This window comes from Chanos chanos, chromosome 16 (assembly GCF_902362185.1).
Source record: "Chanos chanos chromosome 16, fChaCha1.1, whole genome shotgun sequence".
In the NCBI taxonomy this organism is placed as follows: domain Eukaryota; kingdom Metazoa; phylum Chordata; class Actinopteri; order Gonorynchiformes; family Chanidae; genus Chanos; species Chanos chanos.
The window spans coordinates 10,695,643-10,710,801 of record NC_044510.1 but is presented as its reverse complement, the minus strand read 5'-3'; the positions used below and the strand labels follow the sequence as shown (position 1 = coordinate 10,710,801).

The 15,159-nt window shown below is 38.1% G+C and overlaps 1 protein-coding gene across 1 annotated transcript; it reads right to left on the bottom strand.

The window, feature by feature from the left end:
• Positions 1-322: 322 nt before the first annotated feature.
• Positions 323-10,751, bottom strand: LOC115829187 (beta-1,4 N-acetylgalactosaminyltransferase 2-like). The gene is made up of 10 exons (XM_030793249.1): positions 10,633-10,751; positions 9,528-9,665; positions 9,084-9,190; positions 8,483-8,520; positions 6,287-6,467; positions 4,471-4,557; positions 3,925-4,106; positions 3,555-3,698; positions 1,020-1,248; positions 323-504 (listed from the first exon to the last, which is right to left on the bottom strand). Exons 1-10 carry the CDS (start codon positions 10,749-10,751, stop codon positions 323-325), a joined length of 1,407 nt encoding a protein of 468 aa, XP_030649109.1.
• Between the last annotated feature and the right edge of the window lie 4,408 nt (positions 10,752-15,159).

Sequence of the window (15,159 nt, the reverse complement as noted above, 5' to 3'; positions counted from 1 at the left end):
TTACCATTCATTCATTCATTCATTCAGGTAAGGTCAAGACCTCACAAACCAAACAAAGGAAAAGCAGTGATATATATACTAAAAAGAAACCAGGCTTGTTTAACAAAAAACAGGTGAACACAGTGATTGAATAATTACCTGATTAAACCAAGGAAAACAAGACAGTGACTAAACAATAAAAACAGGACACGACATAGACTTCAGAAGGGGGAGGTGTGAAAACCCAGGGTGTAACACGAGATTATAACAGCGATCCTCTGTACATATAGCAAAATGCAAGCAGAACTGACTACAACAAACAGAAAACAACAAATTCAGCTGTTCAATATCTGACACATTTTAAATGGTTCTTGAAGAAATGCAGGGCCAGTTTCCCTGTCTTTTCACTTTTCCCCGGCATCCTGTATTGATTGTATTTGCCTCGATCAACCTTGGGTTGGTGACCTACTCTGATAGAGCCACAGGAGGCAATCAACAGATCTCCAAGGCCATCCATGAAGAACTCTTAATGAAGAAGAACGGTGGAAGTAGAGACAGCGCATAAAAAGAAGGTGAATGTAGATGAGAACCATGTGTAATCATCAGTAGAATTATGAAACTTACAACAAGTACATATTTTTGTGACACACTATTAAAAGCCAAAATGAGAAGTATGTTTTTACTGGTTGGCACAATCTGTCTTTATCCTGTTTTAAAAAGTCTATAAGTCTATATTTTGACAGTCTCAAACACAGCCATTTGTTGTCAGAACAGGAAGCAGCAAAATTTATCAGTGATGTTTCAACTGCGTAAACTTGATGCAAGAGAAAAAACCCTCTCAATATTACAAATTTCAGAGAAAACTTTCTTTTTTTCAACTACAAAACTGTGTGGTATCATTCAGACTGCTCTGAGAAAACATCACTCAGTTAAAACTTGGCACAATTGTAAGAATCAGTGATTAATGTGATTAGTGATTAATGATTAATATATCTTTTCTAGGGACTAAATGATGCTGTTGAAATATTCTTTAAACTTACCACTATGGGCCACTCTTTTTAGCTGAGGGTCAAAGCCCACCCTACGCACTGAATCTGTCCGGGCCAAGAAGAAGTTGACAACACCATCAACAAGGGAGCAGTCTGGGTATCCAGGAAGAGGCTGGTGTCTTTTTCCAAAAAACCTGGACAGACAGCCTCCTTCATTTATGTCCCCCTCTTCATACACCAGTTTGAAGTAAAATGTATTTTTACCTACAGCTCCACCCACCTGTTCACATGAGGGAGGAGAGAGGAGAGGAGTGCTGTTATCAGTGGAGATGGACTGAGGTCAGCAGGGAATAGCCAGTGGAGAATGAGAATACATAATTTTTGATTGTATAATTGAACAGAATGTTCAGAAAGAACCAAGATATTTGTGCAACAGCCTTACTTTTACAAACAAAATCAATTTTTATTCAAATTTTCATCACTGACACAAAGTTTTTTTTTGTATTATTTTTATTTTTTTTTGCCTTTTACTCCTTTTCCTCACAATTGTGTCATAGCAAATTCCTTCATAGCACAGTTCCCATCCTGACCATGGGGTGTCTCTTCTGCAACATGTGGATTTGCCAACTGCTTCTTTTCACCAGACCACCGAGAACTGTTCTGAGGAGCCTTAACAAGTGTGGAGGTTCATTCTATTCTATTCTATTCTACTCTATTCTATTCCATGATCCTCAGCTCTGTCCAGCATTAATCTGATACCTCTGGTCAGCCAGTGGGAATCATGATTGCAGAATGAGGGAGACAATCCCCTGCCAGCTTCCAACCCAGAAACACTGTCAATTGCATCTGCGTGGATGCTTGTCCAAACCAAAGGGATACAAAATCTAGTCCCCATGGAAGTGAGTTAGCATCTTTTCCGAGAGCCACTCTACCCAGTTTTGGTTAGGTCTTTTATGTTCCGTGACATGTATGTTTTTAGCCCAAATACATTTTCATGTTTTGAATCATTAGGACAGCAACAAACTTTCGAATTACTCTCAGAGTTTTAATCCCAGGTGTTACGTGCGGGACACTTTGCATTTGTTTTACATGCATCTTCTTTTCCTCTCCCTGTTTTGCCTGCATCTTGTTTCTCTCTCTCTCTCTCTCTCTCATCTTCCTCTCTCTCTCCTACTCTCCTGACACAGGTATCCAGCTGTAGTGCACAACAGCTGTTAGTCTCCGTCTGGCCTGGTGTTGCGTCCTGCCTCCTTGTTCCAGCCCGGCCAACCAGAGGCGGAGTGCCCCTTTCGTCTCAGCCAACCAGAGACGGAGCGCCCAGATTTACAGATGTCGGTGTCGTGACTCGTCACATTTCTAGTTATTTTTTCCCCTTGTGTTTCTAGTGTGGTCTTTTCCTTGTGTCTCCTGTGCTCCCCCTGTTGTCTCTGCGTGTGTTGCGTGTGGGCATGGCGCCCTGTTTCATCAGTCCAGCACACCCGCAACTCATCAACGCTGCTGCATTTATACACCGGCTTTTCGACCGCTCTCCGCCAGTTCGTTGTCTCAGTCAGCATCGGATCATTCACGCCACCTGTCTGCGGACCTGCCTGCGTACCTGTCTGCGTACCTGTCTGCCTGCGTACCTGTCTGCATACCTGCCTGTCTGTGTACCTGTCTGTTTAGCTGCCTGTCTGTGTACCTGCCTGACTGCGTACCTGCCTGCTCTTCGACTACAATCCTCACCTCTAGCTACGCTCTCCGCTCTGTGTTTGCCTGTTGCCCTCCGATCGTCTCCCACTCACCAGCCTCACCTCCATCAGCCTCCTCTACCGAGTGTTTCTGCCTGCCTGCTCATCACCCCACTGCCCATAGCTCACACTACAAGAAATATCCGTTTAATCTTCTTTTCGAGTTCTTTTGTGTCTGCAATTTGGGTTCGCTCCTTTGTTTGTAACAGTTGGCCTCGAAATGTACAGATTTCGATCCCGTTATTGTGCCCCCCTCGTGCTTTTCGTGTTCGCCATCAACAAACTTGCTATACTCCGTCTGTTTTCCGACTTCGTTTGTGGATTGTGGATCTTAGGCTTGGTTGTATTTGATTGTCGTGAAGGACAGGAAAGGTGGGGGAATCCCCGCATTAATATTGCACTTTGTATAGGGTTAGGCTAGAGATGGGTGCCACTTTTGTATGTTTCGGTTTTAGAGTTAGTTGGTGTAGGTAGTTATTATGTTTGACACTGCCACTCCTTTTGTTCTGTAGATAAGTGTGTGTATTTTGGTGAAGGTGTTTTAGGGTTGTTTTGTTTTGCTCAGTTCATTCCTTTGGCATGATCTCTCATCCTCTCCCACCTTCCCGTCTGTTTCACTGTAAATATTTTGTATATGTCTGTTAATATAGCATTGTAAATATTATTAATATATGGCAGATCCTTGTACACTTCCCCCATGTCTGTATTTTATTTATTTTTTTTTGGTAGTTGCACCGTCAAAACCAGCAATGGTGGCGGAATCCTTTTATGCTGCATCCTATACCCATACCCCTGGGTGCGATATCACACCTGGGACGTAACACTAGGAAATGATCACATATTCATGTGTACTCACAATGTCCAACTCTGGCACAGCCTCCATGATCTCCACAAAACTCTCAATTTTGGTCTCACTGGTAAACTGAAAGTCATCGTCTACCCACAGGAAATATTTGGTGGTTACCTGAGAGACAGCAAGATTCCTGCCAGCAAACCAGCCCTGAAGTATCAAAGAGAGGAGAGAGGAGTTTTACATCAGTTTAAGGGTAGATTTAGTGTTAAGAGGCAGTTTTCCTTGAAATACATTTGCAGAATAGAGTTGTGTCTGACATGGGTACAAAGTAGTATTAGTACTTGATTACAATAATTTGCATAAATTTAAGAGAATACAGATTTTGGTCTGTCTGCAAATACAGATGAATCAAAGTTATCAAACTTTAACTTACCTGAGCTGGAGGCATAATGTAATGTTCAATGTTAGAGCCATTCACTCTTTCTGGGTTTAAACTGTCATCTGCAATAATGATTTTGATGTCCTTGTAATACTTCCGAATACTTTCAATTAGAACATTCAGTTCCTTATACCTCAAGAACGTCTTAGTTGTAACTGTCACTTGGGAGTTGACATCTGCAGCAAGAAAAAGGAAAGCTCTCATAAGATTCCTGTAAACTGGATTCAAGTATTGCTTTATGTCATTGATTAACAAAAATAAGACCGACTGTGATTAACTCAGAGCTTTGTGAACCACAAGTTAAATAAGAGCTATCATATTTCACACATGTACAGTAACGACCAAGGTATAATGGACACTTTTGAAACACACCATAAATACTTGAAAAAAAAAAAATCAACAAACATGTCACGTCTGTCACATCATTATACTTTACAGTTGAAGAAACCATCATTTAAAGAGAAAACACAGAGATTCTCAGGCTTGATCCTAAAATTAGCATTTGCGATAATTAAGCAAAAGATCATCAGGAGGTCTGACCTGTCCCAGGGTCGTATAGAACAGGCATCGAGGTCCTCTTAATGATAATGGGGAACATGACTTCATTGTCTTCAAATATGAAACGCGCTGAAAGAGACAAGATTAAAACTCAAGTGTCAGTACTCATTTACGTCTGTGCCTGCAAGCACTTTCCATTCATTGTGAAGCCGAAATAGCATAGGAAAAATATGTCGTCTTCCCACTGCATTGTTTTCATTGCAGCCACCTTTTACCCATTTGACTGATGCAAACAGATTGAATCCTGCCACCAGGTAGCTTTTATGGTGCTGCTGGAAAGGTTCTTTTTCTTTTTCTATCTATGTATCCTTTGTCTTCTTTCTTTCAAACCTTCATGCCATGTCATATTAACCTGCAAAATCTTAACCTTAAACACGTGAAAGGGTTTTGTCATGTAATGATGGCCAGTGAAGTGATGTGTCTGAAAATTCCAAATTCATTGCTAAGACAAGAGTAACAGTGTTTGGAGTCTCTAAAAAGTCACATGAAGCAATGATTATTTGGTGATTTTTTTAGTTGGAAAAAGGTATTTAAAAATATTTAAACCGGGTCCAAACAAACATTCTCTTGACTTCGAAGGGACCTGTACTAGGGGCGTACAGAGACGTCATTATCTGTATCTGCTCAGCCAACAAAATTGTCCGTCTCTGTAGCTGTATTCAGATAGTACACCAGAAGTGGGCATGGTTTATACCGGAAATCACGTTAAATCGGGCAAATTTTGTATTTTCTAACATAATATTCATTGGCAATGCAATTTTTGTGCCTTCCAAGCATCAAATTGATTTAATATCGGGATATAATTAATTAATTATGAAATATATTTCCACATCCTCATACTGTGCTTTTCATCTGTCTCACTCTTTTTAAAAAAATATTTTTAAATAAACTAAACTTAACTAAAATGTTTTATGAACTGTCTGAACGCCACACCTGTCTGTCTGAACGCCAAATTTGTTGACCATGAGTGTCCTCATACCTCACTGATGTTCCACTTGCAGCACACAAATTACTCTTCAGCAAGCATGAACTTTCAAAGGACTTTTATTTTGAAACGCCATCTCCATGCAAGACGAACGGTGTAATAAACAGTAGGATGCAACAACGTGCCTTAAATTGTTATTCATCCGCATATCATGTCCGAACACTTTTTATAATTTCACAACTGAATACAAGGCAGTATAATATAATTTGGAAGTGGTTTATTTAACTTTTAAAGAGATAGAGATCTAGCTATATGGCGAATGTCTAATTTCAAGCTAGCTTCACCAGCGATCACCAATAACGTGCAGTAAATGAAAAGACTAGTTGGTGAAATGAAAGTGCCATGTTGCATACAGAATGGGCATTTTTATCTCGTGGTCATCCACAATGATATGAATCGATTTGAAGAAACTTAATAGCTGACGCACAGACATGTCAATCATGTTTTTTGTTTTTTCCGAATAATAACGGGCAACTTCGGGTAGAATAAATAGGCTGTCTGTTTTCATAGCATTATTTGTGCTTTCCCGAATAACGTATTCGGATTCGGGTACACCCTTAGTCTATACCACCTTGGTACATACTGAAGAGATAGAAATCAACTGAAATTGGCAACGGTGGACAGAAGCATATGCTCTGTCATTTATATGAAGAAATAGCCAAAACAGACAAGTGACTGCATGATAAAAATAAAGCTTGGGAGTGAGTTTAAGTGCTATGGAACTTCTGAACTCTTTATTGTTACATGCTAGCTGAATATATTAGCCGTGAGAGAGGAAAATTACAGCTGGCATATGTAAAAACTGGGTCTTACCTAAATCCCTGGTCTTGATGTGGTAGATGGTGCTGGTGTAAGACACTTGACTCAGCAGTTGATTCAGCTGGGTCACATTTTGGGTTGAGATGTTCAGCTTGTTCTGACCCTGGCCCTCCACCAGGTCCATGTCTGTTGTGCTCTCCACAGACAGAACACCACTGGACACACTCAATGACACCTGAGAACACACAATGAATTCTGTGCACTCCAAAGGCCTCCCTCTACAATTAATCCATTAATCCATGTGGAGAGTCATAGAAACGATGACATCTCATTAAAACGCCCCTTTATTGGGCATCATCAAAGCACCTAAAGCATCATCAGGAAAAGCCTGGAATGAAATACTTTTCCAGTATGGAAAGAATGATTTCAGTTCAAAAATTTGTAGTACTTTGGCAGTACATAGCCCCTGATAACCTCGGGAACTATAACTCTCTCAGTTGCAATTTGCCCAAAATTCAAAAGATTCTATATGAAATATAATCTATGAGATATGGCTTCTACATTCTGTGTGTTTGTGCAAGAGGGTAAAAACGGGAAAAAAGTGAAATCAGTACTCATCTGTATAATTCTCCTTTCAAACAGCATAAATGCCTAACAGGCAAATCAAAGAGAAATGCATGCACATTCTACAAATTTTGTCTGCAGTCTTCAGCCACAGCTTTTTTCTTAATGTACAGATTATAGCAGCATGTTGCTCTGATCAGGGAGGAAACCAGTTCGGCCATGCAAAAAAGCACGAAATTAATGCAGAAGCAGGAGCCATTAGATCACTGTTGTAGGGGTGTCGCAGACAAACAGTTTCCGAAGTTGAATCAGATTATCAAGTCTTGCCTATAGCTGACTAATCCTCAAAGCATGCCTTTTTTTTTCGCTCATTGATCCGTATTCTCATTTGTGACGTTGGCCTCCATGTTTTCCACACCAGACAAGAGAGCTGAAACACCCAACTAAACAATTTGTCTTCTTGACTTGGCATATGAATTTATTTAATAATAGGACGTGTTCCATCCATTTTCTCACTCATTATTTGAAACGTCTGCATTATGGTGACCTTGTAACGACAATAAATATGCCCATTTAGAATATAGAAGGCCCATAGCTTACAGTAAAAAAGAAACCAGGGTAGGTAGGTACAAAACTTTTTTCTTCCGCACATAAAAACAACGACAAAAACTGAAACGAGGCCACTGTCAAGTGTCGGCATATCAGACATCAAACAAAGTGGCATATAAAAATGACCATAACAAAATATAGGATTAAATAACAAATGGGTTAACACATGCCTTGGATTTTTATTATATTTAGTTTAATCCCTACAAGCTATATATTACAGGCAATACGGAATAAACATTATTCGTTACACGACTCCTTAACTTTAACATAAAACAAGCATTTTAATGCCATGAAGTGCTGAACAACGTCAACACAAAGTAGGACAAAATGTACACTACCATTCTGGATTAAACAGAATGGGATAAACTTAATAAATAACAAATATATAACTGCAGAGAGCCGAATATGCAAGCTTGCCGCCATGTCCAGGAGTTGGTTGCATGACTTCCACATCTGTCGTTCGTTGCCCGGCTCACCCTTGCTAATGTTCCTAAGGTATTGTGATAAGTTATCAGCAGTGCATGTTTGGGTCACTCTTGTTCATTTCTGTTTATTTATTTTTAATGAAATCAGAGTAGATTTTGTAGGCATATAATGGAATTCTGCGCTGTTCCGAGCCTGTATCTGACTTTCGATTTTATGTTCAAATGGCGCTTTTATGTTCAAATGTACCCTGCTCCCTTGCAAGTCAGAAGAAAAGCAAATGTGAGAAAGAGTCCCGAGTCACTTTTAAATTCAGTACCCTCATACAGCGGGAATGAAATGATCCTTGTCTCGTAACCACATTTTGAGACAATTCGACTATGAGATTGGCGGTCGAATCGGGCTTCTTAGATCGAATCATTGTAGGGTCACCCCTACAATGTTGAATTAGGCTGTCATTACATCAGCCTGTACACAGCCCTTATTTGATTTTAGGCACTAAATATATTACATTTCTGAGACACTGAATCAGATACATATTTGAACCAGCAAGAACCAGCAACCCTCCAATCTTCGGTAAAAAAACAAACAAACAAAAAACCTTACTCCCAATCATTCTCAAAGGTATTTGAACATATTTTCACATACACGCACCTTGTAAAGTGCCCTTTTCTGGGCATGCACTGCTAAGCCTGCAACAATACCAATTAAGTAAATATTCAAAGTACTGTAAGAAGAATGACAATAGCTTGTTAAATCAGTTTCACAAAAATCACATTTTAAGTCTGTAAGACTAGTCTTTTTAAGATTAATCAGGATATATGTAACTTTTCTCCCTATTCATGGTTCTGTTTGCATTGTGGTGTTGTGGCCATGCCTCAGTGTATCACAGTTTGGTTTGAAAGAAAACTCAACCAAATCAGAAATGAAGTTCTTCTTTCATTCAAAGCACGAAACATACATGTGCCGCGTGAAAAGGCTTACAGGCTTCAAATTCTGACACACGAACTGCAAACAGAACCGGTGGATTCGCTTCGGGATGAAACATCCCTGTTAATTACTGAGAAAAATGGTTTAGTTATAATGCGTGTCCAGTTGTAATGTTTGAAATAAATAACAAACCATGTGAGTTTTTAACTTGCCACCAAACACTGATAACTAAGCAACATAGTAGGAAAAATTAGGTTTAAAAATTTCTTGAAAATTTTAAATTGTGTAATGAATTTTATGGATTACTTTTGATGGGTAAGAATACCTGGAATCAGGCTTTTTGTCAAGGGTTCAACTGTGAAGCCATGACTAGGATACTGAAGTGGAGAGTTGGAAGGAGCTATGAGTACGACATCTAAGTTTGCATTCATCCTAGACAAAAGTTGTAAAAAAAAAAAAAATTACAACATTACATCAATAACTTATTCACAGTCAGACAAGTACTCTTGTAGGTGTCACCCATGCAAGGCATTCACCTCAGCTAAGACGAATAAAGCAAGTGCATTCTTCCTCCATCACATGCAAAGCAATGGGCTGCAGTTATTCACATGAATTTACACAGTATTGTGTGTGAAATTATGCATTTTATATAGCATAGCCATGGCATTTGGTTTTCAATCTCTGACTTTTTTTTTTTTTTTTATGTACGACTCCAAAGGGGTGAAACTACCATTATTTTTGACAGGGTTAATTCATATGTTTTTCACACCTGATCTGATGTTTTCTGTACTCCTCTGCTCTGCGTTTCAAGGTTTGGTTGATTTGGTCCTTTGGTACACTGTTTACCAAAGAAACATCTTTACCTCCACACAAGCATGCACGTGGGAAACTGTCCATCTTCTTAGGTCTATGGGATAAATTTCAAACACAGCACACAAATCTCAGAGCAATACATAGAGCTGCTGATTCATTTTTCTAAAACAAACTTTAAAACAACATCTGTAACTCCATCACCTGCCTTTATTTTTGATGGTTATTTAATGTTACATAGAACCTTTGCCTTCATGTGCCTCAAGACACCCAATCCAAAATTATTACAAGCCTCACCAGACTGATGTCATTTATTTTTGAGAAATATTTGAATATTGTAAAAATGTCATGATGGTTGTGTGTCCAAAAGGCTTAAATAAAGCAACAATTCAATCATCAGCTGTCAGACTGATGTCAAAGGCAACAATTTCCCCTATACTCCCCACATTAAAGTATTGTGGGGAGAAACATTCAGCAAATGCTTTAAGGTATTAGAATAGAATTAATAGCTTCAAATGTAACATCTTTACAAGCACATTACGAGGATCTCTACAATAACTTTTTAAGCATTTGGTTTCCCCTTTTTAAATTTTAGATTTAAACATTTGGATATGTTTAAAAAAACATTCTGTTTATGTGTTATATATTTTATGAGTAACTAAACATTTATGATGGATTTTCAAGTGAAATCTGTGGAATTTCTAAATTTTGACAGATTTATGGAAATTGGTAGTATTTCGAAATGGAAGACTGGAATTAGTTAATGGACATAACAAAAAAAAAATGACTTGTTTGTTTGCTTTTCCTGAAACAGACAAACAGACAAATAAAAACATGTCACAATAATTAGTTACATATTGTCATTCATTAATTCACAAATCACATCACCTACTTTGCTTGTGGGAAAGCAGTGGCTTCGGAATAACATCCAGCATGTCTTTCTTCTGTTTGTCTATCAGAATGACTTCAAGATTAGACAAACATAGTATCTATAAATATTACTAAAAATGTTGTCCATCTTACAGCTATTAATTCAAATGTATGTGTAAGCAAGCATAGCATACCTCACAGTCAGTGATCCTTCGATAGAAAAAGACACCCCCATAAGGACCAAAATAATAATAGTTGTGAGGCCAAGGACCACCACGAAAGCAATCGTCAACTTAGAGTACTGGGTCTTCATTCTGATAACTCTGGAGAAAAAAAATTGATAGCTTTGATAACTTTGAAAGAAAAAATAAAACAGATAGAGGGCAGAATGTCTGTTAAGTAAGATGATCTGGAGAGGAAATTAAATAACCGTTAAGTTGGCTTGTAAAAGACGAGCTTAAAACAGTTATGGTTTTCCATCCCTTCATAAATACACTACTAATAGTTTCAGTGAGATTTACATTTACATACTCAGTGACCATTTTATCGAAGATATCCCAGGTCTCCTGGCATGTCTGTGAACTCCATAAGCAATACCAATCTCAGACTACCAGAAAGGAGTTAACACCTCTTGGATTTGCAGAACTCCATTTGTTTTTTTTATTTAGCCTCCCTATGCTGTCTGGACTAGGTCCATATTTGTCAACGACATATGTGAAAAAACAATCATATCATGTGGATGGGAACCTTAACAAGTGCATTTGAACATTACTAACGAGGAAGTTGTGTGCGGTACAAACCATGGAGTGATGAAATAACTGTCATAAACATGAGAAGGCAAACACCTGTCAGAAAGCTAGCCAATGAAGATCTACAGTATTTCCGCAGCGTCTGTGAAATTCTAAAACGGTTAACGTGGCAATGTGGCTTAACGTACCAAAACAACAACGTATGAAAACTAAATTTCTCGCATACTTCATTTCTCATAAAAACCGTCACAAGCAATAGCCTATATAGGCTACTCTCAGTAGATCTGTAACCCAAAGAGAAAACAATGAATTTTGCCACAAATGTTTTCACCTTAAAAGGGGATCATAATGAATCAGATTGTGTCTCAATATAGCATTCTTAAAACTACCTTGGAACACTGTTTTTCTCCCAAAAGGTGAGACATGCTCCATCTATGGAAGCCAAGAAATGAGGGAATTTTCACGTTCTTAAGTAGCCTGGTTGTTTTTGTATGTCTTCCTTTGTATTATACATGTGGTTGCATAGGGGGGAAAAAAAATGAATATTCAGTTTATCGTGAAATCAAGGAATGTGTATTCACTCTTGGGCTCCCAATAACTGGGTTTTCTGTGTAGGCTACTTCAGACATTAAACATGACATTCTTTCATCAGGAGTGAAGAACATAGTATATAAAATATATGGACCATTTAAGTAGTCTATATTTTTAAAGAGACTGCAGTGCTCTTCTTGGTACCTGATACTGATCACTAGTGTGCTTCCTCTAATTAGACCGATATGTTCTTTCATGCATTTGTTTGCAAGTGTTTGTAGTAATGCAGACAAATAACTATAAAACAAAATATAGGCTATTCTTTACAGTGAGGAGGTTTTCTCTCTACATTACAAACATCAGACTCCTCTATTTAGCGAGCTCAATTTGGTTTATTTTATATGAGTCTCACATTCAATGCGACTCTGATGTGTTAAATCATTAAAGTTTACCATGCACTCAAAAACAATTTGTTGAAAGAACGCAATTTAACCATGTGTCAGGAGTGCAGTGGAACTGGACCCAAACTCAAGACACAGTGATGGTGGCAACAAACAGGAGGACTTTACTTACAAAATGTAGACAAACAAACAGGAACCAAAACTGGATATAAACAGTGCAGCCAAACAGTGTCTTCAAATGAACCCAAACAACAATAGACAAAGGACAGGTCAAACACAGGGGCTTAAATACAAAAGGAGAACTAAACTGGGGAAACATGATCGGTACAAATTAACAAGGGTAAAACAAGGATAATAAATGGAATAAACAGAATCAGGTGAGGGGCGAAGACACACACGGAACAGGGGCACAAGACATTTCAAAACAAAAGTCCAAAACGAGGTGCAGGCTGTGACACCATGCCACATATTTTCATCTAAACCAGTCAAGTGAAACTAGTCTGTCTTTATTATGTTCTGTGAACGGAACATACATTTGTAGAAGAAATGTAATCATTTCATTTAAGTTCGATTTATTTGCTTTGCATTTGTCTTTAGCAAGCCTAAGACTAATTCAGTGAACGAATACATTGTTTGTCTGTCTTACTTCTATCACATTATAATTAGATTTAGCGATGCTGTTAGCACCAGCAAGTATTTAATCAAATCACTAATAGGTTACCAAAGGTCAATTAATTTTAGTATAAAGTACAATAATATAAACAGTTTAATATTTTAATTTCGTACAACACAAAGGCTAAATAATAAACAATACACATACACTTCTACTAGACAGAAAATGGAAACATAAACTGAACAATAACAAGCTGGGTCTAAACAGCAGCCCATTGCTCCAAGGCATGCTGGGAGGCTCTGCCCTTCTACTGTGAGTAAGGAGCATGTGCAGTAGCTAGCAACACTTGTGTCAGATGCAAAAGTAACTCCTCCTCCTTGAATCAATCTATATTGATCCAGGTCATAAGAATTTTTGTTGCTTGACATTAAACAAACAAGAACAAATCATGTTACAAATATAAACACAATACATTCATATTATACAAACATTTCTATTTTGGTAATAAAAGAAATCCCTTTGTTGAGTTTTTTGAGTGCATATGTAAAAGAGTAGGCTAAATTTATAAATAGGCTATGCGTGTCAGATGTCTATGACTACTAAGTCAGAGCCACCAACGAAAATGGTTCTCTTATTTCCCAAGAGAAACAAGACAATCGGGAATCTATATTTTGTGCCTTTTTTCAATGTAACACGCCATTGCTTCTGTTGGCACATAACAGCTTAACAGCGGTCAGAGAGAACCACGATGCTGGACACAACTGCGGCCGCACAGAACTTTTAATGACAGATGTAAAAAAGGTTCACCACCAGCAGGCTGAACAAAAAAACAAGGTTACCAGGGGTCCAAAGAATGACGGACAAATTAGGGTAACAGGCGGCCAAAAAACTGTGGAACAATACAGTAATACTCAGAAAACACGCGGGAGGTGTAAACCTCGCACTGACTGATCCAGCGGAGGACCTTAATTTAAATAGCGGAGAGTATCAGGGAAAACTAATGTGAAGGCAGTGGTGCAGAATGAGGGTGATCAGACCAGTGATTAGTAAACCAGCGACGCTGAGCGCGGAATGGCTGAAACCGGCGAGGGAGAAGGCGAGGTCGTTACTACAGGTTAATGCAGCACTATACGATTATGCTTTTGTTTTGGCCTTTGTTTGTTCGTTTTCTGATTCGTTGTAAACCCGCAGAAACAGCAAAATAATAATTATTAACAAGCATAATTTAAAACCAGCAGCTCAAACGGCAGGTAGTACATAGTATTTGAACCAAATGTTACTCACGCATGTCTAGGTGTCCAACAGGGGCAAAATCAGGGATTCTTACCTTTGATCCTCTGGCAGTCTTGTGGAGCTACATGTATAAATCCAATATACGAGCTCTTTATCCTGCTTCCTCATATCCCTGAGTTATTGGTTAATGATGAACCTAACCGCACCCATGTTCAACGCACCATTTCAAATCTAACTGAATCACACCTGCAGACTCAGAAGTGAGGATATTCACGTTGTCTCCAGTTAGGTCATAACATTTTAAGAGCATAAACACTGAATACCTTTATTTGATAACAAGTAATGCCTTTTAATTAAAATCATATTTCGTGTAAATAGGTCCATTTCCCTGAAAGTTTTTATTATTATTATTGTTTTTAAAGCCATCAAGAAGGTAATTAAAGAAGGCAAACAATAATCATGACCACGCGAATGAGAAGAGATGAGAGTTACCACCATAATTATTAAAGCTGACGTCATTAATAGTGAGGTGGGCTCATCTGCCGCTATCTTTGCCAATCATTGTACTTTTTTTTTTTTTTATTACTCTTCAGAGTAAGTCAGGTGACATAAAACAGCAGTTCTAAGCTGTTAATGGAAATGTTGAATTGAATTGTATGATAAAGCAATCTAGTCTATTCATTGTTCAATCCTTCCAATATCAATCAATATTCAAAGCAATTGAAACCCACTAGCAAATATATTTCTGCAGCAAAAGTATTGTGAAATTTCAAAAGTATTACAGAAATCTTATAATTCTAGTGTTAAATACTACATGGTACCACCCAAGTAGTTATAGGTTGAAAATGATGCTATAGAAAAATACAACTGGAAAATAATATGAAGAAATGAATATATGACATGAAGATATATCATGTGAAGGTATGAAAGGTATGATAAGTTATTGTAGAGGTATTATACAATGCAGTCGAAATCATAGTAATTGCAGTTCTTTTATGCAACAGGAAGAAGTGGAAGAAGGAGACAAAAGTTTAAAAAGCTATTGAGAACCCAGAACCCAAAGAAATGAAACCGCTGAAACATTGACTGGTAGTACTTCAAATGTTAGGAAATCCCTGCATATATGTGATACTACATTCTTTCCAGCTGGTTTCTTCTTTTTCAATAAATCTACAGTATATATCTAAATAGAGA

Bases quoted from the DNA above. Each gene is read 5' to 3' on its own strand.
- LOC115829187 (XM_030793249.1), bottom strand. From the start codon at position 10,751: ATGAAGACCCAGTACTCTAAGTTGACGATTGCTTTCGTGGTGGTCCTT. The intron at 4,558-6,286 runs GTAAGACCCAGT...TGTCTCTTTCAG, and splicing joins CATCAAGACCAGGGATTTAG to CGCGTTTCATATTTGAAGAC. The intron at 505-1,019 runs GTAAGTTTAAAG...TTCTTCATTAAG, and splicing joins AAAAAGAGTGGCCCATAGTG to AGTTCTTCATGGATGGCCTT.